The 22,500-nt window shown below is 61.3% G+C and overlaps 4 protein-coding genes across 7 annotated transcripts in view; all 4 read right to left on the reverse strand.

Moving 5' to 3' along the window:
* The window catches only part of SLC39A14 (solute carrier family 39 member 14), an 11,266-nt gene extending 5,061 nt beyond the window's left edge, over positions 1 to 6,205 (reverse strand). The window contains exons 1-5 of one of the 3 annotated variants that reach the window (XM_027668891.1): positions 6,168 to 6,205; positions 3,159 to 3,219; positions 2,684 to 2,953; positions 2,385 to 2,571; positions 155 to 324 (exon numbers count right to left, since the gene is read on the reverse strand). In XM_027668891.1, coding sequence (XP_027524692.1) covers positions 155 to 324; positions 2,385 to 2,571; positions 2,684 to 2,938 — 612 coding nt within the window. In that variant the 5' untranslated portion in view covers positions 2,939 to 2,953; positions 3,159 to 3,219; positions 6,168 to 6,205. Of the gene's footprint in view, positions 1 to 154; positions 325 to 1,598; positions 1,769 to 2,384; positions 2,572 to 2,683; positions 2,954 to 3,158; positions 3,220 to 4,963; positions 5,636 to 6,167 lie in introns of those variants that run through there. The other 2 variants (XM_027668889.1, XM_027668890.1) reach the window with 2 other exon arrangements.
* Positions 6,206 to 7,908: 1,703 nt separating this feature from the next.
* Positions 7,909 to 12,662, reverse strand: LOC113959695 (piwi-like protein 2). Its single transcript, XM_027668903.1, has 5 exons — positions 12,366 to 12,662; positions 12,003 to 12,108; positions 10,738 to 10,991; positions 9,916 to 10,023; positions 7,909 to 8,852 (listed from the first exon to the last, which is right to left on the reverse strand). The coding sequence occupies exons 1-5, from the start codon at positions 12,443 to 12,445 to the stop codon at positions 8,696 to 8,698; spliced, it is 705 nt and encodes a 234-aa protein (XP_027524704.1). The 5' UTR covers positions 12,446 to 12,662; the 3' UTR covers positions 7,909 to 8,695.
* Positions 12,663 to 13,457: 795 nt separating this feature from the next.
* LOC113959692 (piwi-like protein 2) lies at positions 13,458 to 18,378 on the reverse strand. The gene is made up of 14 exons (XM_027668899.1): positions 18,135 to 18,378; positions 17,927 to 18,038; positions 17,122 to 17,232; positions 16,942 to 17,043; positions 16,593 to 16,710; positions 16,378 to 16,499; positions 16,190 to 16,270; positions 15,859 to 15,972; positions 15,556 to 15,744; positions 15,273 to 15,357; positions 15,080 to 15,166; positions 14,822 to 14,962; positions 14,477 to 14,742; positions 13,458 to 13,570 (listed from the first exon to the last, which is right to left on the reverse strand). The coding sequence occupies exons 1-14, from the start codon at positions 18,355 to 18,357 to the stop codon at positions 13,561 to 13,563; spliced, it is 1,761 nt and encodes a 586-aa protein (XP_027524700.1). The 5' UTR covers positions 18,358 to 18,378; the 3' UTR covers positions 13,458 to 13,560.
* Positions 18,379 to 18,928: 550 nt separating this feature from the next.
* The window catches only part of POLR3D (RNA polymerase III subunit D), a 4,046-nt gene continuing 474 nt past the window's right edge, over positions 18,929 to 22,500 (reverse strand). Inside the window, exons 2-9 of one of the 2 annotated variants that reach the window (XM_027668902.1) lie at positions 22,149 to 22,323; positions 21,954 to 21,997; positions 21,180 to 21,325; positions 20,973 to 21,097; positions 20,726 to 20,897; positions 20,393 to 20,640; positions 19,619 to 19,771; positions 18,929 to 19,388 (exon numbers count right to left, since the gene is read on the reverse strand). In XM_027668902.1, the coding sequence (XP_027524703.1) occupies positions 19,266 to 19,388; positions 19,619 to 19,771; positions 20,393 to 20,640; positions 20,726 to 20,897; positions 20,973 to 21,097; positions 21,180 to 21,325; positions 21,954 to 21,997; positions 22,149 to 22,322 (1,185 nt within the window). In that variant the 5' untranslated portion in view covers position 22,323 and the 3' untranslated portion in view covers positions 18,929 to 19,265. Of the gene's footprint in view, positions 19,389 to 19,618; positions 19,772 to 20,392; positions 20,641 to 20,725; positions 20,898 to 20,972; positions 21,101 to 21,179; positions 21,326 to 21,953; positions 21,998 to 22,148; positions 22,324 to 22,500 lie in introns of both variants that reach the window. The other variant, XM_027668901.1, reaches the window with a different exon arrangement.

The raw sequence follows: 22,500 nt of genomic DNA on the forward strand, positions 1-22,500 counted from the left end.
GGAGCGATTCCCTTCCAAACTCCAGCTCCAAGGGGCTTCCAGCCTTCATACCTCGCTCTGGGCTCCCCTCCGACGCCGCCTTCCCCTTCTCCAGCCAGAAACAGCCCCCGAGAGAGAGAGAGAAAAGCACAGACCCGCCCGGTCCTCTCCCTACCTCGGGAATGAGCTGGAAGAGGGCGTTGGAGTAGAGAGTTCCAATCGCCAGAGCTATGAAGTAGAGGAGCAGCCGCTTGTAAAAGGTCTTCTTCATGAAGGGCACCACGCTGGCTCCCACCAGCGAGCACAGGGAGATGACGGACACGCAGAGGAAACCGTAACCCCAGACTGAGAGGGGCGTGAGAGCCAAACCCACCCCGGGGGAACGGGAAAGGCGAGGGAGGAGATCAAGGCGGGCACGGGGAGGGAAGGAATCCACACCGACAGGACAGAGAGAGGAGGGAGGGAGAGAGGGGAGAGAAGAGGACATTCATTAGTGATTGTTGTTCATCTCGGCTTGGCTCGGGCCTGGCACCGGGCGGCTTTGGGAATGGCTCTTTGGGAAGGGTTGGATTCTTGGAGCCAGCGGCTCTCGCGGCCGGGTTTTGGTAGCCAGGCCGTGTCCCAGCCAGCCCCCAGCTCTGCTCCATGAGCCATTCCCGAGCCACAGAGCGCCCAGGTTCCCTGAGCACCTCGTACGCTCCATCCCCATCCCAGGCCACGCTGGGATGCTCCGAGTGCTGGCGAGGCTGGAGCGTACGCGCAGCATCCCGATTCCCGGAAAAATCAGGAATTAAGAGGCGCTTGGTTTTTATGTCCAGCGAATAACAGTTGCAGTTCTGGAGTTGAAAGGGAGCCTTGGAAAAACATCCCACTGCCAAGACGGGTGAGGTGATCGTCGCCCTGGCAATGCCAGGGGGAAAAAACCCTGTGGAATTTTAAGGCTGGATGTGCAGGAGCTCGGATCCAGCTCGTCCTCTACCCAGGAGCTACTTGTGCTCTGAGGAGCCACCTGGACAGTGTTCCAAAGGTGTCCAAATCCGTGTGGATTTATTCAACTCCAGAACTGGGCAATTACAACACAATTAATTTGCAGTATTTCTTGTTGGTCCCATCAGAGCACCAGGAAACCTCAGGGAAGCCTGAACCCTTGTGGAAACACCGGGCTGGGAAATCAGGGAGAGGTGGGGGGGGCCGAAAAAAATACAGGCAATAAAGGCCTTGTAAAATTTGGCTGATTCCAGAGGAAGCTGATGCTGTTCTCTGTGTTTTTACATGGATATTTCCTCCTTTTATATGGATATTTCCTCTGTTTCACAGTACTCTCCCACTAGTGCTCGGAGACTGATGGCTGAGCACATCCCTCCAAGGGATAAACTCCTGGCCACTCCAGGAGCAAAGAGCTTCTCCCAGCCCATTCCCACTCCTCAGACCTGGCAGGGCTGGAGGACACAGCCTCCCTGCCCGCTCCAGAGGGTTTCCTGGTGCTCGGAGGGGGCGAGAAAAGCCCCTGAGACGAGCCCTGAGCCTCGGGTGACGGAAGGGACCGGCTGGATTCGGCGGGGTTTGGAGGCAGAGAGGGCCCCGGAGCCGGGAGAGAGGGCAGGGACGTTCTACCGCACCTCTGGGATGAGCTGGAGGAGCGCGTTAGAGAGCAGCGTGCCGATGGACAGCGCGATGAAAAACGTGAGGACCCGGCGGAAAAAGGCCTTGGCGGAGCACGGCACGACGAGGACTCCGAGCAGGGAGGCCACGTTAATCATGGACACACTGAGAAAACCAAAGCCCCACACTGCGGAGAACGAGAAGAAACCAGAGGGGCCGGACATTACCGAGGCTCTCGGAGAGCCCGGATCCGGGCGGGCGGGAAAGGGCTGGCTCCGGGTCTATTCCCGGGCCACGCGGCACCGGACGGTCTCTCCCTGTGCTCTGGATGTCTCAGCTGCGACAAAACCGTCGGTTTTTTGGTGCAGGGAAAGTGGGAATGAGGCCATTGGGTTACTTGGAAAAGGCTTTCCTGAGCCAGCCCCAGGGTGGGGCTCAGGGCAGCTGATCCAAGACCATGGGCATCATCAGGAGCGGGACACGCGGGAGCTGGTTGAGCATCCACTGGTGGCTGGAGGCCAGCGGGTCCCTCCAAGTGCCAGGCCACCCCCTCCCACCCACAGGGACTCATGGCAAGGTCCCCTCCTCCTCCAGCTATCCCGGAGGCACAGAGGTTATCCCGGTGAAACCACGCCACGGCACAATCCACAGCGAGGAAAACCCGTGGGGATTCCTGCCTGCTGTAGGCAAGGAATTCCCAGGAGCGGGAACCACCTGTGCTGGAGGTCCCGGGGTGCCTCATCACTCCTGAGCTCCATGCCCGGGCCTGGGCAGTGCCTGTGCCCCTCCAGCTCCCCTCTTACCTTCAGCCGAGCTGGGTCTGCCCTCCTCCGTCTGCTCGTTTTCCTCATTTTCCAGGTTTTCGGAGGCGCACGCCCCCGACTCCAGCTGCTGCAGGATGGTGGGGCAGAACTCCTTGAACTCCCTGTGCCCCACGGCAGAGCCCTCGCTCAGGTTGTGGATGGCAAAAAGCTCCACGGAGCTGAAGCACTGGGGAAGGGAAGGGAACAGGAACGTGCCTTGAGACTCCCGCAGCTCCGCAGGGAGGTTTTGGGACCTGCAGGGAGGTTTTGGGACCTGCAGGGAGGTTTTGGGGCCCTACCCGGGAGAGGTTCAGGCGCTGCTGCGGTGACTGGGAGACGTTGGCGTGTCCCACTCCCACATCCAGGCGGTTCAGCAGGGCCTTGAGCTGCTTCAGGCTCAAGGTCTGGCTCTCTCCGTAGCGCTGGAGCAGATCCTGCAGGAAGGAGGCTGCGGAGACTCCCGGGCTGTCCCTGCCCGCCCGGACCCGCGGGCAGGGAAGGAGGCAGAGCAGCAGGAGCAGGCAGCAGCTCCGGGGGCCCGCGCCGGGGATCATGGTGCCTCTGGGATGCTGGGAGGCAAAACACACACTGCTGTTGGCTTTGGCGTTCCCAGCGCTCCAACCGCCGCTCCTCCACCCCACAGCTCCGACGGGAGACGGCAGATTTCTTCCTCAGGGAAAAGGGGATGCAGCGTTGAGAGCACCCAGATCCTGAGGGGGGACTTGTACACAGGACCACCCGCTTCTCCCCCACTCTGAGCCACCCCCTGCTCACCGTGGGGGGCTGCCAGGACACGGCTCCCGGGGGTTCTCCAGCTCCGCAGCGCCTCGGGACCTTGGGAAGAGCAGCGGGTGGTGGGAAGCAGGCAGGGCTTGTGCCTCTGCCAGCCCCAAATCCAGCTCTCCGTGGCGTGAGGAGTCACGCTCCAGCTCCCGGCCACGCGTGGGTCCCCTCGGCGTCACCAGGAACGGGACACAAATCCCTCCAGGACCTGGATGCCGGAGCTCGGAGGACGTGGGAACCCAGGGGACAGAGGTGGCGTTTTCACAGGGTTATATTTTAACCCGGATAATTACCATGAACCGGCTCCTTCCCCGGCTCCAACTGTAGGTGCCTTTATTGCCCAGAGTCAATCCTTGCCCTCTCTGTTCCTTTCATACGCACCAGGGATCAATAAAAGTGGGGTGGCACAAACCCGGGGTGCAAAGGAAGGGGCTGGGGGAGATGGGGTGAGGGGGGGGACGACACGCCAGGCACGACCTGCACGTCCACTGTGGGAGGCACCCGAGAGGCTGGAGCAGGGCCTGGGCTGCCTTCCTGGGAAAACTGCACCGAGAGGTGGGCGGCGAACTCGGGGTTCACAAGGATCAGGAGAGAGTAACAGTCCGCTGGTTCCATAAATGCAGCAGCCACCCTGATCCCAGTGCAGGGCTCCAGGTGTGTCCTGCCTCCTGGCTGCCCTTCCCAGGGGCTCCCGGATCTCCCTGGGACACCCCACAGCCCGTGCTGAGAGCTCGCAGGCTCCGGGCTCCTCCAGAAACGAGCCCAGGACATTTTTGAAGCCCGGCCAAGCAATTGTTCCGAAAATAACCTGGGGCCAGGATTGTGAGGAAAAGGGGCACGGGAGGACCCCGCTCCCCATCCAGGACCCCGCTCCCCCTCCGAAGGCTCCCACATTCCCACAGGTTTTACCAGCTTACCACCACCTTGTGAGCTTTGTTCTGGGGAGGTTTTAGCCTCCTCCTGCCAAGGCTTAACTCAGATGCTTTGGCTTAACCCCTCTCCTCCCAAAACATGGGAAGAGAGCTCATCCAGAGGGGTGCTGGTGCTGACTGGGGGTACCTAAGGGACCTCTGCCTCTTCACCGAGCCCGGACCCTTCCTCTGCTTCTTCCTCCCTATCCCAACCCACCCATCCAGGTGGATCCTCCCGGGCTACATGGGACATCCTGGTGACTCCCAGAGGTGCTGGCACACGGCCCACGGTGCCAAAGGTCTGCCCCAGTGGCCGCATGTCCCGGGACGGGGGACGCTGGCTGCCCTTCCCTGCCCGTGCCAGCCGAGTGCTCCCCATATCCCTGATCCCGCCTGGAGCCATCCCGCCGGGCCGCACACCGGCTGTCCCGGCCCGTGCCAAGGCACGCAGCCCTCGCCGGAGCCAAAATCCCTCCCAGGGGTTTCTCCCGAAGCCGGGCTGAGCCGGATACACCCAGGGTGGAAAACCGGACCTCAGCTTCTGCCCCAGCTGCCAAAGGAAAGGCAAGAAGCGCCGCGCAGGCAGAGCCGGGCAGCGGCAGGAGCTGCACAGGCTCGCTCCGTTTTAGGGCAAAAACGAGGTGGAGGAGCCGCCCCTGCGGAAGGGCCCAAAGAGGGACATCCCGAGGGGCTCCGACCCCCCGAAAGCCACGGGGAGCTCAGGGCAAGGCGAGAGGGTGCCAAACACATCCATCCATCCATCCATCCATCCATCCATCCATCCATCCCCGCATCCCGGGGCAAAGGGGGGGTGCGCAGCGAACACCCCGGAGCGCGGCCCCTCGCCACCCCACCCGCGGAGCGTCCCAGCCTCCTGCCCGCTACCTCCAAGGGCGTCCTCCCGCCGGGATCCGCTCCCGGAGCCCGGAGCCAGCGCCTGACCTACTTTATCTCCCTCCGGGATGGGGCACGGGGACAAACCGCTGCCACGGGAAGGGACGGGCGCCCGGCGAGGGATGTGCCCGGGAGCGATGCCACGACAGCACACAACAGAGCTCCCAAGGCCACGCCAATCCTTCCCATCTCCCTGGGCTTCACTTCCCAGCGGTTATCGATCCGCCAGCGGGAAGGTGACGCCGGGAATAAGAACCGCTGGCAAAGCCATGACCCCGGCGACGTCAGCCCCGCGCCAGCTCTTCCCGAAATCCCGCTCGCTGGCGCAAGACTGGAAGGGGAGGGGGGGGCACTGGGGGCTCCCGAAAACCCCACCGGGATGAATCCCGCTCCTGGAGCCGGCGGGGCCGAGCTCCTTCCGGAGCAAACGCTGCTCCACGTGCCCCGCGGGCAGGAGGGTTTCCAGGACGGCTTCCAGGAGGGTTTCCGTGCCCTGGGGCACGTCCCGGGGCCACGTTTCCCGAGTCACGGACCCCCCTCTGCCCTCCCTGGAGCCTCCGGGCAGTGTCTTGTCCTTTCCTCTCCCCGCGACCCCTCCCCGCAGGCCCCGGGGCGGGCAGGCGGGCAGCAAACAGGGGAATATCCCGGCCAGCCCACCCTACACGGACCCCCCAGTCCCGCCCAGTGCCCCCCGTGCTGGAGCTGCTCCTGCTGCCCCCCCGGCACTGCCCCATCCCCCCAGTCCTCATGCCCGGCCCTTTTGCCCCCTGCCCGTCCCCAGAGCTTGCACCGCTGGTGCCAGACCCCACAGCAGGGTCCCGCGTCCCAAAATCGGGTCCTGCACCCCATAACAGCGTCCTGCACCCCAGACCCCACCTCCACCTGCCCCAGACCCCGCTGGCAGCCCCAAAGCGACCCCCCCACGCTGCCTCCAAGCCTAGGCCCGCTCCTACACCCCAACCCCGCTCTCCTGCAGCCTCCCCTGCATCCTTCCCCGCATCCCGCAGGGATCCTCTCCCCCATCCCCATCCCCATCCGGGGCTCGGCGCCGGCCCCAGCGCGCTCCCCCCGCGCCCCCGCCGCGCTCCCCGCGGTGCCGCGTCCCCGCGGCGGTCTCCCCGTCCCGTCGCACCGTTCCCCCGTCCCATCCCGGCGCGGTCCATCCCGGTGCATCCCGGCCCCATCCCGGTCCTACCTCCGCTCCCGCTCCCGCTCCCGCCGCCGCTCGCGCGGGGCCGCGCAGGGCGCACGCTCGGCGCGCGGGCACGGGGAGCGCTCCCATTGGCTGGCGGAGACAAGGGACACGCCCCCCTCCGGGGCAGGGCCACGCCCCCCCGCGGCTGCTGTGGGGAGAACGGGACCCCCCAAAAAACATCCAAAAACCACCCCAAAAACACACCCGGGACCCCCAAAAACACATCCGGGACCCCCCAAAACACATCCGGGACCCCCCAAAACACCTAAAACTACACCTGGGATCCCCAAAACCACCCAAAACCATACCCGGGATTCCAAAACCACCCCCAAAACCACCCAAAAACACACCCGGGACCCCCCTAAAACCACCCGGGACCCCCCAAAACACCCAAAACCACACCCGGGACCCCCCAAAACCCCCCAAAAAAACCCCAATAACACACCTGGAACCCACTAAAACACCCCAAAACCCCTCTCCCAAAACCACTCAAAACCACACCCGGGACCCCCAAAAACACCCAAAACCACACCCGGGACCCCCAAAAACACCCCCCAAAACCCAATAACACACCTGGAACCCCCTAAAACACCCCAAAAAAACCCAAACCCCCACCGGGGACCTCCCAAACCCCCCCAAAACAACACCCAAGACTCCCAAAAACACCCCAAAAACCACCCAAAAACATACCCGGGACCCCCCAAAACACCCAATAACACACCTGGGACCCCCTAAAACACCCCAAACCCACACTGGGGACCTCCCAAAACACCCCAAAAACACCTAAAACCACAGCCGGGACCCCCCAAAACTCCCACAGAACCACCCAAAAACCTCCCAAAAACACACCTGGCCCCCCCAAAAAACACCCAAAAACACACCTGGGGGGACCAGGATCCCTAAAAATCACCCATCCTCCAAAAAAAAAATTTGAGGGGACGAGGACCCCCAAAACCACGCAAGAACCACCTAAAAACCCCCTAAAACCCACCCCAGGACCCCCCAAAACCACCTGAAGACCACCCAAAAACCCACCCCGGGGGCACAAGGCACCACATGGACCCCCATAAATGTCCCTTCCGTGGCACAGGGCACCCCAAGGACCCCCCCAAAACAACCCTTGAGGGCACAGGGCACCCCAAGGACCCCCCCAAAACAACCCTCAGGGGCACAGGGGGGGTTCTATAACCCTTGGGGTTATGGAACATCCCTCAGACCACCCCCAAACACCCTTTAGGGACACAGGACACCCCTCAGCCCCTTCCCCAGGGGACAGGGCACCCCAGGGACCCCCTTGGAAGGGCTGGGGGGATTTGGGGGGGGGACAAATTCTGCCAGCCTGGCAGCCAGGGCTGGTCCTGGCTCCTCTCCCTGTGCCAAGGAGCCAGCAAGGGCAGGGACGAGGCAGTGCTGGGGTATAAAAAGCTGCTGGTGAGGGGCCAGGAAGAGCAGGGACCCCCCATCCTGCACCTCCACTTTGTCCCAGCACCCCCAGCCCCCCTCCACGAGCCAAGTTTTGCTCCCAAATCCCAACCCAGGCTGGGCCAGGGCTGCCAAAGTCCGCCTGGACCAGCAAATAAACAGGGATAAAGGGATCAATGATTAACCAGGGGCACAGGGTGACAGCACTGCTGTGACCCCCCCACACCCTCTCTGTGTCCCCTCTCCATCCCTGGGAATGAGGGGGAATGACCCACCCCTGTCACCCACCCCCCCACTCCAAGAAGGAGCAGCTGCCAGCAACAGTTTTATTGAAAAGAACCAAAAACTGGTCACAGCAAAGGCAAAAAAATAGAGGAATTCCAACTTTTTTGGCATTAAAACGGAGGGGAGAGGCTGGGGGGAGGGTCCTGCTGGCCCCCCATCCCTGCTGGGGATGCACAGGAGGGGTTTGAGGCAAAATCCATGTCTTTTGAGGTGTTTTAGGCTGTTTTTTGTGGTCTCACAGCCCCAGGCTCGAAGGTCTCAAACATCTCCTGACTAAAGCAAAAAAACCCCCCCACCTGAAAAAGGTAAGAACTCAAAAACTTTCCCCTTGGGACAACAACCTGAATGCACAGAGAATTCTCCTTGAGAAACCAGTGACTCCTCAAGGACGGGAGAACCAGCCAAACCTGGGGCTGGTTTGTTCAACAGCACCTTGGAAAAAAGACAAAAAAACCCAGGAAAAACTTGAAACCTCCCTGGAAATGCAAGAAAAAAAAACCCCAGATCTTTGGGGTTTATATCAGCACCTGCACAGGGAAGAACTGTGAGAGCAGCAGCACCTCTGGGGCTCGTTAACTCAACCCCCTTTACTGGGAGGACTGGAAAACAGGGGGATATTCCTTTGGATTCATCCCCATGGGGATAAACCCAGCCCTGGGACGCTCCCCAGTGTCCTTTAAACCGACACTGCAACCCTTAAAAACCAATAAATAACGGGAATAAATTAACAACAAAACAGGGAATTAAGGAAGATTCCCCCACGCTGGCGGCTGGGGAGCAGAATTCCCGGCCCAATCCCGGTTTTCCTGCCCCTGGCAACACTAGAGGAAGAAGAGCTGCTCGCTCAGGTGGGCGCTGGGCTCGTGGTGCAGCACCTGCCCCACCAGGAATGCCAGCTTGTGGGCATATTTACAGGGAGCTGGGACACGGATGGTGCCAGGCCAGTTCCAGTAGAGGTGGCACAGCTTGAAGGTCAGCCTGGGGACAGATAGGGAGAAAAAAGGGGGATTGGTGATTCACAGAGGGATGGATTCTCTCCCTGAGGCCAAACCTGCTCCCACCCGGGTGTTTCTTCCCCTCTTGGAGGAGGAGGAGGCAAAGGTTGGGCCACCCCGGGGTGACACAGTGTCCTCTGTCACCTCTGCCATCAGAGGGATGGGATGGGATCCGCCTCCTCTGCCTCATCCATGTCCTCCCAGTTCACCCAGTGAACCCAGCAGGTTCAGCCCAGTGCCTGCACAGCCCCCCCTGCCCGCTCCAGGGGGCTGATTGACCCAAAAACCCCTGAATTTTGGGGGGCCCTCACACTGAAACAAGACTGCTCTTCCCTCTGCAGGACACTGGGGGGCTGCAGGATATTGGGGGGTTTCCAGGAAAGCTGCCCTTCCCTCTGCAGGACTTTAGGGGGTCTGTAGGATAAGGGGGGACTCCAACCCCCCTCCCTTCCCTCTGCAGGACTTTAGGGGGTCTGTAGGATAAGGGGGGACTCCAAACCCCCTCCCTTACCTCTGCAGATTTTAAGGGGAGCTGTAGGGTCTTGGGGGGCTCTGGGACCCCTGCCCTTCCCTCCAGAGGTGCTTGGAGAGCTCTGGGGAGGATTTTGAGGAGCCTCTGCCCTTCCCTCTGGGGGATTTTGGGGGTCTCTGGGTCCTTCCCTTACCTCTGGAAGTGCTCAGAGGGCTCTGGGACCCCTGCCCTTCCCTCTGGGGGATTTTGGGGAGCTCTGGACCCTTCCCTTACCTCTGGAAGTGGTCAGAAGGCTCTGGGACCCCCTCTGAGGGATTTTGGGGAGCTCTGGGACCCCTGCCCTTATCCCTGCAGGAACTTTGAGGACCTCTGGACTCCCTGCCCTTATCCCTTCAGGATTTTGGGAGGGGGCTGAAGGATCTCAGGGAACTCCAGGCCCCCTGCCCTTCCCTCTGGAGGATTTTGGGGGGGGGTCTCTGGGCCCTTCCCTTATCTCTGGAAGTGCTCAGAGGGCTCTGGGACCCCTGCCCTGCCCTCTGGGGGATTTTGGGGAGCTCTGGACCCCTGCCCTCACCTCTGGAGGTGCTCCTGGCTCAGGTTGGCCGTGTTCCACATGCAGATGTAGCGGGTGGGAATGCTGCAGCCCTGCCGGGAGCTGTGGGCCAGCAGGAAGAAATCCTTCCTGAGGGTGTAAAAAGGGCTTTTTAAACCTCAATTTCATTTTTTTTTTACTTTTTCCCCCCTGCAGTGTCTTTTTTTCGTGCCCCAGGGTGGTTTTACACCTCGTTTTTTGCGTTCTGGGGTGGTTTTGCCACCATTTTTTACACTCCTGGGGTGGTTTTTTTGGCACCCTGGGGTGATTTAACAGACTTTTTTTTTTTTGGCTTTTTTTGCACTCTGGGGTGTTTTGCACTAATTTTTTGCACTCAGGGATTTTTTTTGCACCCCGGGGTGATTTTACAACCATTTTTTTGCACCCTGGGGTGTCCACAATGATTTTTTTATACCCCAGGGCTGGTTATTTCACACCCCAGCGTGGTTTTTTTTTTGCACCCTGGGGTGATCTTACAGCCATTTGTTTGCACCCTGGGGTGTTTTAACACCGATTTTTTGCACCCCAGGGTGGTTTTTTTGCACCCTGGGGCGATTTTGCAACCATTTCTTTGCACCCTGGGGCATCTACAATGATTTTTTTTATACCCCAGGGTTGGTTATTTCACCCCTCAGGGTGGTTTTTTTGCACCCTGAGTTTTTTTCTACCACCATTTTTTTGCTCCCAGGGGTGATTTTCACCATTTTTTCAAGCCCTGGAATTTTTTAACACCCCAGGGTGGGGTTTTTTTCTCCCTTCCCAGGGTGTTTTTTCACCTCCCCCAGCCCTGGAGGTGCCACTCACCAGCCCGAGGTGGTGATGGTGTGGTCGAGGACGGTGCCGGGCGGGGGGGACGTGAACTCCTCTCCCGTCAGGCTGTAGAAGTTGGTGCTGATTTGCTTCTGCACCACCACGACCACCAGGCTGGGCTGGTAGTTCTCAAAGGTGTTGAAGCTCTTCTGCATCTGGGGCACCTCATATTTGAGCACCGTGTCGAGCTGGGGGTCGGACACCCCGTCCCGATACACCACGATCTTCATGGGCAGCGAGTGGTTCAGCTGGGTGTGAGGAGGTAAAAACGGGGAGAATTCACTGTTTTTTCACCCCCAATATGCACAGGATTGGTGGGAAAACATTCCCTGGCCAGGAGATGCTCGCTGAGTCTCCAGGGATGGAGGTCAGGACCCAACTCACCGCCCGCAGAGCCCCTGACCAGGCTCAGCTCCCCCCCAAAATGCAGCTCAGAGTGGGGGTTTGGGAGGGCTGGGGGGGGGGCACAGACTGTGTTTGTGCTGATCACAGAATTCCAGAATGGTCTGGGTGGGAAGAGACCTTAAAATCATCCAGTTCCGTGGGCAGGGACACCTCCTACTAGCCCAATTTGCTCCAAGCTGGCCTTGGACACTTCCAGGGATCCAGGGGCAGCCACAGCTTCTCTGGGAATTCCATCCCAGGGCCTCCCCACCCTCAGAGCCAGGAATTCCTTCCCAATATCCCACCTAACCCTGCCCTCTGGCAGTGGGAAGCCATTCCCTGTGTCCTGGTCCTCCTGCCCAGCAAACCCCCAGTGCCCAGGGCTGTTCCTCCAGCACCCACAGAGGGCTGGGAAAACAGGATCACAGAATCCTGGGATGCTCTGGGTTGGAAGGGACCTTAAAATCATCCAGTTCCACGGGCAGGGACACCTCCCACTATCCCAGGATTCTCCAACCCAGCCTGGGACACTTCCAGGGATGGGGCAGCCACAGCTTCTCCGGGCAAATCCCAAGTGCTGGGATTTCTCCTGGCCCTTGTCCCGGGCTGTTTTTCTCACGCTGTGGGACGAGGGCCAGGGCTGAGCCCTTCAGTGCTGACAGGGGTGGAACGTGGCACTTCCCTCTGTGCAAACTAATCCCCGGGGCCGGGTTCGCACGTTCCCGAGATAAGGATGAGCTGTCCCGGCTCCACATCCAGTCCAAAGGCTGCTGGGGAGCTTTGCCAGCTCCAGAGCGGCTGTTTCGGGGTGTTTTCCCCTTGTTTTGAGGGAATATCAAACCGTGGGAGGGGTTTTTTTTTGTTGTTGGCCTCACCTCGTAGAAGCGCTGGAGGGCTTGGGAGAGGCAGAGCCGGAGGCTGTCGGCGATCTCCTGGTGGGGCATCTGGAAGACCACCCTGGAATACCACTTGGTGAGGATGCTGGGGATGGAATGGGAACGAGCATCAGGAAAAACCCCCCCAGACTGTCACCAGGCAAAGTCCACCAACTCAGCATTCCCAGCCCTTTTCCCAGCGATTCCCAGCACAAACGCGCCGGCGAAGACCTTGAGGGTCGGGAAAAGCATCACCCTCGCCCCCCCTTCCCGTCCAAGGAAGGGGATTTCGGGGTGGAATCCTGCAAGATTCCGAGGGCAGAGCTGGAGGAACACCTTCCCCCCTCCCAGGACCCCACGTACTGGTTCATACTGGCCACGAAGCCGATGACAGAGCGCATCCCTTGGCTGCGGCTGTGGTGCACGTCCATCCCAACAACCATCAGCTGTTTCTGAGAAAGGGGAGGAAAAAACCAGCCAGGTGGGATTTAGGGATAAGCCAAGACACCTCCAGGCTTGGATCCCTCCATCTGTGAGGGACTCTCATGCTCCAAAGAGAATCCAACCCCCAGTTCTCCAGCCGGCGAGGGAAGCCCGTGACTACAGTAATTCACCCCCTCAGAGCTTCCAAGCTCATCCCAGGCCTTTTCCAGGGGTTTTCCTGCCTTACCAGCGGGATGTCAACCCCCCAGAGCTGCCCGCCCAGCTTGCAGTTGATCTGCAGCAGAACTTTCTGGACCACGCTCCTGATCTTGCCGGGATGGCCCATGAGGGACTGGGCGTTGATGACCTATGGGGCGGGAAAACACGTGGAAAAGTGAGGCTGGAAAAGCACCTGGAGCTTCCCGGGAATGGTGATCCCACCCTGCTGGGCCTACCTGGGAGGGCACAGGGGCCTGGACACAGCACAGCTTCTTGATGGCCCCGTACACGTCGTCCCTGTTGCGGGGGGTGATGCACACGAGCAGCTGCACCTTTTCCTGCCGGGAATCGTGGAATTGTGCGGGTTGGAAAAGCCCTCCGAGGTCACCGAGTCAAATCCTAAGGCCGCCACCACTAACCCGTGTTCCCACGTGGTTTTTGGACACCTACAGGGGTGGGGACTCCACCACCTCCCTGGGCAGCCCCTTCCAATACCTGACAGCCCTTTCCATGAGGAAATTCCTGCTGATGTCCAACCTGAGCCTCCCCTGTCCCCTGTTCCCTGGGAGCAGAGCCTGACGGCCCCCCCCAGCTCCCCCCTCCTGTCAGGGAGTTTTAGGGAGCAATAAAGTCCCTCCTGAGCCTCCTTTCCTCCAGGCTGAGCCCTTCCAGGTGCTCCCATCCCAGCTGTGCTCCCACCTGTCTGGTGATCCCCTGGGAACGTCCCCCCTCCCCACCTGGCTTCCCAAACCGCTCCGGATGCTCCTGACGTAGGACTCGATGCGCTCGTCCCGCAGCTCCTGCACCGTGGGCTGTCCCACCTGCATTCCCATGGCTCCACAGGCGCTCCTCACGGCTGCCACCAGGTCCTGGGCCACCTGCTGCAGCCGCTTGGGATAAACCAGGAGCCAGGAATTTATGGAGATCTGGGAAGAGAAGCGAGGACAGGCCGTGTTTGGGGCGTGTTCCCGCCCGGTCGTGCAGCTCCCAAGCCCTGCAGCACATTCCCATCTGGGAGAGGGGAAGTGGCCCCAGAGGGACATGGAGCACAGAGGGGGATTTGGGAGAGGGAAAGCAGCCCAAGAGGGACATGCAGCACATTTCCACTTGGGAGAGGAGGAACCTAGGGAGCACAGAGGGGAATCTGGGAGAGGGAAAGTGGCCCAAGAGGAACTTGGGAAGCACAGAGGGGAATTTGGGAAAGGAAAGCAGCCCAAGAGGAACCTGGAGTACAGAGGGGAATTTGGGAGAGAGGAATCTGAGAGAGGAAAGTGGCCCAAGAGGAACCTGGAGCACAGAGGGGAATCTGGGAGAGGGAAAATGGCCCAAGAGGAACTTGGGAAGCACAGAGGGGAATTTGGGAGAGAGGAATTTTAGAGAGGAAAGTGGCCAAAGAGGAACCTGGAACACAGAGGGGAATTTGGGAGAGAGAAATCTGAGAGAGGAAAGTGGCCAAAGAGGAACCTAGAGCACAGAGGGGAATTTGGGAAAGGTAAGTGGCCCAAGAGGAACCTGAAGCACATTTCCACTTGGGAGAGGAGACACCTAAGGAGCACAGAGGGAAGTTCAGGACAGGGAAAGTGGCCCAAGAGGAACCAGGAGCACAGAGGGGAATTTGGGAGAGAGGAATCTGAGAGAGGAAAGTGGCTGAAGAGGAACCTGGAGCATAGAGGGGAATTCAGGAAAGTGGAACCTGGGCGACAGAGGGGAATTTGGGAGAGGGAAAGCAGCCCAAGAGGAACCTCAGGAGCACACAGCATGGAATTCCTGCATCTGAAAGCCTTCCTCCAGCCCGGGAGGAGGCGGGAAAGCAGACACCACCCACCACATACCTCCAGCTCCTTCGGAAAAACAGGCTGAAGCTCAAATCCAACATAAACAAGGGAAGGGTTTGAGCTGGAGGCAGCTCAGCCGGAATGCCAGCGCTTAGGAAAACCCAGGCCAGCTCCCAGACAAGGGGAGGCTGTTCCCGTGGTGGGCTCACCGCCGAGATGGACACCTCCTTGGTCACCTCCCTGTGCCAGCTCAGGTCCTCCTCGGGGAAGAAGGAGCGGTGCCGGAGGTTGATCCGCTCCGAGGGCAGGATGTGACCCTGGGTCTGGACAGAGCAGGAATCCAGGGCTGCCCCCATTCCCAGGGGGGAAGGTAGGGAGCCTGGCACCCCCTGAGAGCCTTACCCTGCAGATATCCGTGTCCAGGTGCAGCCCCCAGCGTTCCAGCTCCTGGGAGGCCTCCGGGCTGTCGCGGATCTGGCGCAGGAGGTTGGTGAGGCGCAGGTGGTGCTGCTGGGGGCTCTGCATCATCTCCCACATCACCTCCTGCAGGGGCAGCCCCCAGGAGTGATGGGGGGCTTGGAGATACCCCCCAGCAGCTCCCCAAAGCGGGCACTGCCAGCTCAGGAAAAGCAGGGATGGTGGGATGGAACAGGCTCTCACCTTCAGCGTCCGGCTGTTCTTCTGCAGGTCGGACAGCCCGGTCAGGAAGGTGAGCTCTGGCACCAGCACCACCATGTCCAGCTGACGCTGCAGAGGGGACAGGCACCCTCAGCATTCCAGGGGCTGGGAGTCCCTGCCCTCCCCAGGAGCCCAGGACAGATCATGGATCCCCATTTCTCCGTGCCTGGCTCACCTCCCTGTACATTGTCTGTTTTTCCTTGGGCCTGTGGATGAGCAGCGGCTGGTCCAGATCCCTGATGGTGATCCCATAGGCTTTGCTGGGAAAAAAAACCAAACAAACAGCATAATTACAAAATCCTGGAATGGTTTGGGTTGGAAGGGACCTTAGAAACCACCCAGCTCCAACCCCCTGCCGTGGGCAGGGGGACACAGCATCGGGCAAGACCTTCCTGCTCCTGCTCACCCAACAGCGGGCACCGAGCCCTTCCCAATCCCGAGGGATGATCCATCCTTACCTGTAGTACTCCACAAAGGTGATTTCCTCCCCGCTGGCCAGGGTGAAAGTGTCCCTGGGGGTCTTGTCCCAGTCGATGTCGTCGACCCGGTAGGTGCGGTTGTTGTAGCGGGTGATGACCACGCTGCCCACCAGCTCCTTGGTGCACTCGTCCTGGAACGTCTTCTGGCTCTGGGAGTGGATTGTTTGCCTGGCAAATGAGGAGAGACAGCCCATGGAACGCTGCCTGCCCGTGCCATCCCAAAAATAAACCACCCCCTCCCCATCCCTGAAGCCTCCCGGGATTCTTTCCCGCTCCTCTCACATCACGCTCAGGACGGACTCGCTGCGGATGATTTTGTGGATGGAATCCACCATGAGGAAGAGCCCGCCGTCCTTCTTCCGGATGCTGACGGCGTATCCCGGCCAAATTTGGAGGCTGTGTCCACAGGGAAAGATGCCCAACGGCGCCTGGGTTAGCCCAGAGCTGTCCCACTGTCCCAGGAGCCAAGGAACACCCAAAACGCACAGGGATTTGTTTCCCAGCTCCCAGCTTTGGAAAACAGCCTCTCTGAGGTCAGGCCAGCCAGAGCTGACCCGGGAAAACTTCCCAATTTCCAGGCTGCTGGAGAAACAGGGATGTCCCTGGCACCCACCTGTGTTTATGCAAGGTGGTGGCCTGGGCAGGCTCAAAGAAATGTCTCCCAACCAGGCTCATGTTTAGGATTTTCATCACCCTGAGGAAGGAAAAGCAGGAAAAGTAGGACTGGGTCAGGCTTGGCAGACAGGAGGGGGAGGAGGGTCTCCTCCCTGGAGCTCAGGGAGGGTCTCCTTGGTCTCCCACCTCCGGAAAACCACGTTGTAAAAGGGGATGCAGAGATCTGAGCTGGCCTCCAGGACCTTGGTCATCTGGATGGTGATGCAAACCTCCTCCCCATTGCTCTTCCTCTGAGCCTTCACACTGACCTGGGGGGTAAGAGGGGGGGGGGGGTTCTCCCACCCAAAACAAGGGCTGGAGGCCTGGGGGGGGCACCTGGGCTAAGACAAGCCCCCCCTTACCTTGGGAATCTGGATGGGCAGGAAGAGGATGGAGCCGTCGAAGGCCAACACGTCCCCAGTGACAGCGTGCTGCTCCTTCAGCATGGCAAAGCGAGTGCTCCTGCACTCCACCTCGGGGCTGGGGACACACAGGGGCTTTTCTCCCTCCCCTGTCCCCACCCCAGACCCTGCTCAGCCCCCCTGGAATCCCCCCTGAGGGGGAAAACCCAGAGCTCTTTGCATTGCTGTGCCGGGTGCCCCATCTCGTGGCACTTGGGACATGGAGGGCTCTGCCTGGGGACACCCCCTTCTCGAGGGGCTGTGAGGGACCCCCGAGGGGCTGCGGGGCCCCCCATTAACCCCCCAGTACCTGAAGGTCACATGGTACTGGTAGACAACTTCGTTCTGGCAGTGGATCCTCACCAAGTTCAGCCCCAGGGGGACAGCGGGTCCCTTCACCCCTGGGGGGACCCTGGGGAGGGACATGGGGTCAGGGGCGACCCAGCAGCACCTGGACCCCCCAAAACGCGGGGCTGGGGTCATCACTCACGGCTGGGGGCTCCTGGGGGGGCGCAGGGGGCCGAGTGAGCTCAGGGTGGGCACAGTGGTGGCTCCTCCAGGGCGGGTGGGCGGCGCGTCCCCTTGGCCTTGCCATCGGATCCTGCGACCCCAAGGAGGGCAGGGGTGAGCCCTGGCACGCTGGGGACACGCTGGGGGTGCCCAGGTGTCCCCCAAAATTCCCCCCTACTCCTGCCCCACACCAGTCTGAGCGGGGGGTGGCTCAAAAGACCCGGTTTTGGGGACAAAACACAAGAAGTGGCCCTGGCAATGGGGCAGGAAGGGGTGTGATCATGCCAGGGGTGTCACTGGTAGAGGGTCCCCCAGCCCTTGTCACCAGGGTGGGTGATGGAGCCACTGGAAGGGCTCAGGGAAAGGGCGGGAGGGGGGATAAAGGGGAACAGGGGAACACAGGAGGATAAAGGGGACAGAAAGGATGAGGGAATAGGGGGGATAAAGGGATAGTGGTGATGGGATGGGCAGGGGGCAGAGAGGGAATAAAGGTCATAAGGGAATAGGGGAGATAAAGGGGATGAGGGATAGGGGAGGACAAGGGAATGAGGGGACAGAATGGATGGGGGAGATGGGGAAATAAGGGAATAAGAGTATGGGGGGATGGAAGGGATAAGGCAATGGGGGGATAGAAGGGACAGAGGGGACGGTGGGGCTGGAAGATAGAAGGGGCCAGAGGGGATAGGGAAGACAGAGGGGGACAAAGGGATAGAGGGAGGTGGAGGGAGTCCAGGAGAAGGTGGGTATTGAGGTTTTAGGGGTTTGGGGTGCCGGGGGGGACTCACTGCCCGCGCGTGGGGAGCGCCACCAGCGCTGCCCCCTTTTCCTTCTCCTCCTCCTTGTCCCGTGCCGGGCTGGGCTGCGCCAGAGCCTTCCCATCGCCAGCGCCGCCACGACCTGCGGGACGAGCGGGCACAGTGGGCTGGGGAAGGGAAAGGGGGGGGTGGGCAGCTCCTAAACCCCCTCCACACTCCCCTCATCCCCGCTCCCTACCCAGGGGCCGCTCGCGGGGCCGCTCGTCCAAGCCCAGCCCGCGGAACAGCGCCGGGAGCGGCGACGTCGCGGCGGGGGAGGCGGCGGCGGGCACAGAGGGGCGCTGGGCGAAGGCCGCGATGCCGCGGAGCCCCCGCGCCCGGCCGGGGAGGGCCGAGGGGCCGGGGAGGGCGGCGGGGGCCGGGCAGGGCCCGGGCCCGCGGGAGGGGTGCGGGGGGCCCATGGCCGTGCCCGCTCCCGTGCCCGCTCCTCTGCCCGCTCCCGCTCCCGCCCTGTCCGGGCGCGCCCCTCACGCGCGCGCGGGAACGCCCCGCCCACCCCGGAGCGGACGCGCCGCTGATTGGGTGGCAGCGGGGGCGGGGCATAAGGAGGGGGCGGAGTCATGGGATTGTGGGCGGAGCCAAGGGGAAGGGGCGTTGCCAGGCAGGAGGAGCGTTGTCATGCGATGAGGGGGCGGGGCCAGTGAGGGAGGGGCGTGGCCAGAGAGGCGGAAGGGAGGGTGGGATGGGATAGGATAATATGGAATTGGGGGGTAAAATGGGATGGGATGGGATGGGATGGGATGGGAAAGGGGGTGATACAGAATTGGGGGGTAAAATGGGATGGGACAGATGGGATGGGATGGGATGGGATGGGATGGGATGGGATGGGATGGGGGTAAAATGGATAGGGTATGAGGGGGATAAGATGGAATTGGGGGGGTAAAATGGGTGGGGGTTAAGGTGGGATGGGGTGGGAGCACGGGGGGTCCCACCCCCCTGCCCAGCAGAGGTGGCAGAACAAACGTGAGCAGCTCCACACAGGGGGAAAAGACGTTTTATTCCATGTTTTATTCCATGTTTTATTGCATGTTCCTCCCCCCTTGACATGTGTCCCGCCCCCACCAGAGCATCCACAGCCACCAGGGAGCTGGGGGGGGACACCCCACTGTCCCACACGCCCAAAAACCCCCTTTTGGCACAGAGGGGGTGGAAGCAGCAGCTCTGGGGGGACACCCCTGACCCCCCACGGGGCTGGGAGGAGGTCGGAGCTGCACAAGACCCCCTCCCCACACCCCAAAGGCACATCTGGGGGGGGCTGAGGGTGTGCAGGGACTGTCCCCACGGGCCAGGGGGGCTGAGAATCCCTCGGCTACCGGTGCCTGTGCTCCAGGAGAGCCTCGAAATCCGGGGAACACACCAGCTTGTGCCTCACGTGGCCCAGGACGATCATCTCGCCCGTCCGGTTGTCCCCGATGCCGACGGACACCAGCTCCTGTCCCAGAGGGGAGAGACACCCCTGAGCGGCCCAGTCCCATGGGAATCCCCTGGGAGAAGGGTGAGGGGGTCTCTGCTGAAAGGGGAAGAGCCTAGAGGTGTCCCCAGAGGGGACTAGCAGGACCCTTCCCCACTGCTGTCACAGGGAGAGGCAGCATAACCCTCCCCAGGGCACCAAACAGGGTGCCCCCCATACCTGTAGGAAGGAGCAGGGGGTGCCCCCCATACCTGTAGGAAGGAGCAGGGGGTGCCCATGGTCACGTCCAGGGTCACCTTGCCCAGCACCAGCTGCACCTTCCCCGACTTTCGGATGAGCAGCTTCCCCACCTGCCCCTCGGGGAGGTCGGCCAGGGTGCACGTGTTCTCCGCCTGCTTCGCCTCCTGGCATGGCCACCACGGGAAAGGACAGCTTGGAATATGGGGGAATGGCACCACAGGACAGGGGGGATGTCCCCATGGGATGGGGGGACAGCACGGGATTGGAGGGGAAAGGACAGCGTGGGATGGGGGGATGTAATGGCACCATGGGATGGAGGAACAGCAGCACGGGACTGGGGGAGAAAGGACACCAGGGAATTGGAGGAGATGACACCATGGGATGGGGAGGATGCCACCATGGGATGGAGGAACAACAGCGTGGGATGAGGGGAAAAGAGCACCATGGGATGGGGGGAGATGACAACACAGGATGGAGTGACATCATCATGGGATGGGGAAGAAAGGACACCACAGGATGGAGGGGGAAAGGACACCAGGGTGGGGATAATGACACCACGGGATGGGAGGGAAGTCACCATGGGATGAAGGAGAATGACACCATTGATTGGAGGGGAAATGACACCTCAGGATGGGGGGGGACAACAACACCATGAGAGGGAAGGACACCACAAAGGGATGGGGGGCATCCTCATGGGATGAGATCACCAGGGGATGGAGGGACAACACCATGGGATTGGGGGGACACATCACCTCCATCCCACCCCTCCCTCGCCGAGCCCCCACCTGGCTCTTCTCCTGCTTCACCACCACCACCTGCCCGTCCTCGTTGTGCAGCTCGGATTTGATGGGTTTGGAGTCGTGGGTGGGGGGCTGCCCGGGCAGGGTGTCGGGCAGCTGCAGGAACAGCAGCTCCTCCTCGGCCTGCAGGCTCAGCCTCTGCAGCAGCTCCGCCACCGGCACGTCCCGCGGGAATCCGGGCGGGCCCTTGGGCTGGGACACCTTGGGCTCCTCCTCACACGGCTCCTCTTTCACTGCAGAGGGGGTGGGTGGGCACGGGGGGCAATGGGGGGCTCCCCCAGCCCGTCCCCACTGCGTGTCCCCCTGGTCCCAGCCCACCTTTCACTGCTGGTGGGTCCAGCTCCATCTTCTCCTCCTTGGATCCCGGGAGCCACGGCTGGGGGTCCTCCTGCTCTGCCCCCTCCTCCTTGAAGAGCCACCCCGAGTGGGCCAGCGGGAGCTGCACCGGCTTGTTCCTGATGTCGTTCTTCAGCCCCGGGTCGTCCAGGAACTGCGGGAATGGCAGTGGGGACACTCAGTGCCAGCCTGGGGGGGCACCACGGCCGCCCCCTCCGCGCCCACGCACGTCGTCCTTCTGCAGCATCCGCAGGATCTGCTTCGTCTCCTCGTCCGTCTCCCTCTTCTCCTTCTTGATGTTGATGATGTGGGAAGGGCCGAAGTCGGACACGTCCACGGCCTTGTCCCAGGAGCCTGCTGGGAGAGGGGAGCAGCCCTGGGTGACCCCCTGGCACACCCCCAGACCCCCCAAAAGAGTGGGGGCAGCTCCCCTTACCCTTCTTCTTCATCATCTCAGCAGGTCCCTGCTCGAAGATGGAGTGGGACTGGATGACCTCGGGCCGGCCCCGGCCCCGGCCGTGCCCGTCCCGCTGCCGGTCCCGCTCCTTCTTCTCCTTCTTGACAGAAACATCCTCCCGGGGCCTGTGGAGCGGGGAGGGAGCACGTCACCCCCATCCCTGCCCCTGCACCCCGTCCCAGGGCACGGTTTTTTATTTTGGGAGGGCCCTCTGGAGATCACCCACCCCAACCCCCCTGCCCAGGTGACACAGGGACACGTCCAGGTGGGTTTGGGATGTCTCCAGAGAGGGGAGACTCCACATCCTCCCTGGGCAGCTCCACGGAGAGAAGTTCTGCCTCCTGTTGAGGTGGAACTTGTGGTGCTTCAGTTTATGGGCATCCCTCCTTGTCCTGTCACTGGGAAGAGTCTGGGACCATCCTCTGACACCCCTTGGAGATACTGATATGGTTGATGGGATCCCCCCTCAGATGAGACATTTGTATGGATATTTGTATGGATATTTGAGATATTTCTATGGATATTTCTATGGATATTAGAGATATTTCTATGGATATTTGAGATATTTCTACGGATTGATGAGATCCCCTCTCACTTCCCTCTCCCGACTAACCAGGCCCAGGTCCCACAGTCTCTCATCAGGGAGATGCTCCAGACCCCAAACCATCCTTGTGCCCCCCGTTTTGCCCAAGGGTGGACCCCCCCTCCCAATCCACCCCCATTGCCCCCAAAAACGCTTTCCGGGCCACTCACTCCTCCTTGATCTTCCTGCTGATTATGTTGGGGGTGAAGGTTTTCTGCAGGAGACAGAGCAGGGGGAGGGACAAGTCACATAAAACAGCCCCCCCCTGCACCCCAAATCCCTCCACCCAGGGGTCCCCAAACCCCCTCCAGGGGAAGGGCACAAAGTGAGACCCCGATTTGGGGAGGTGTGTGGGGGGAACTCACCTTCTTGACACCCCCCAGGGTGAGGTCCCGGGAGCGGATGGAGGGCAGGCGGCCCGGGGTGAGGGGGGGGGCAGCAGGACGTCTGCCCAGCACCCCCCGAGCCCCCGGGACCCCCGAGCCCCCCGGGCGGAGGCTGCCGGGGGAGCCGGAGCTGCCAGAGCTCCCCTCGGCCATCCTGTGGGGAGGGGGCACGGTCAGGGGGGGTCAGACCGCCCTCCTGCACCCCTTTCAGGAGGGTGGGGGGGTCCTGCGCCCCTAAACGGGGCTCAGTCATATCCCCCACCCCAACAATGTGCCCCCCTCCTCCCCAGGACCCCCTTCCCAAAGGGCTCAGCCCCCCCATACACCCCCA

This window comes from Corapipo altera, unplaced genomic scaffold, assembly GCF_003945725.1.
Source record: "Corapipo altera isolate COAL_440 unplaced genomic scaffold, ASM394572v1 182, whole genome shotgun sequence".
Taxonomy (NCBI): Eukaryota; Metazoa; Chordata; class Aves; order Passeriformes; family Pipridae; genus Corapipo; species Corapipo altera.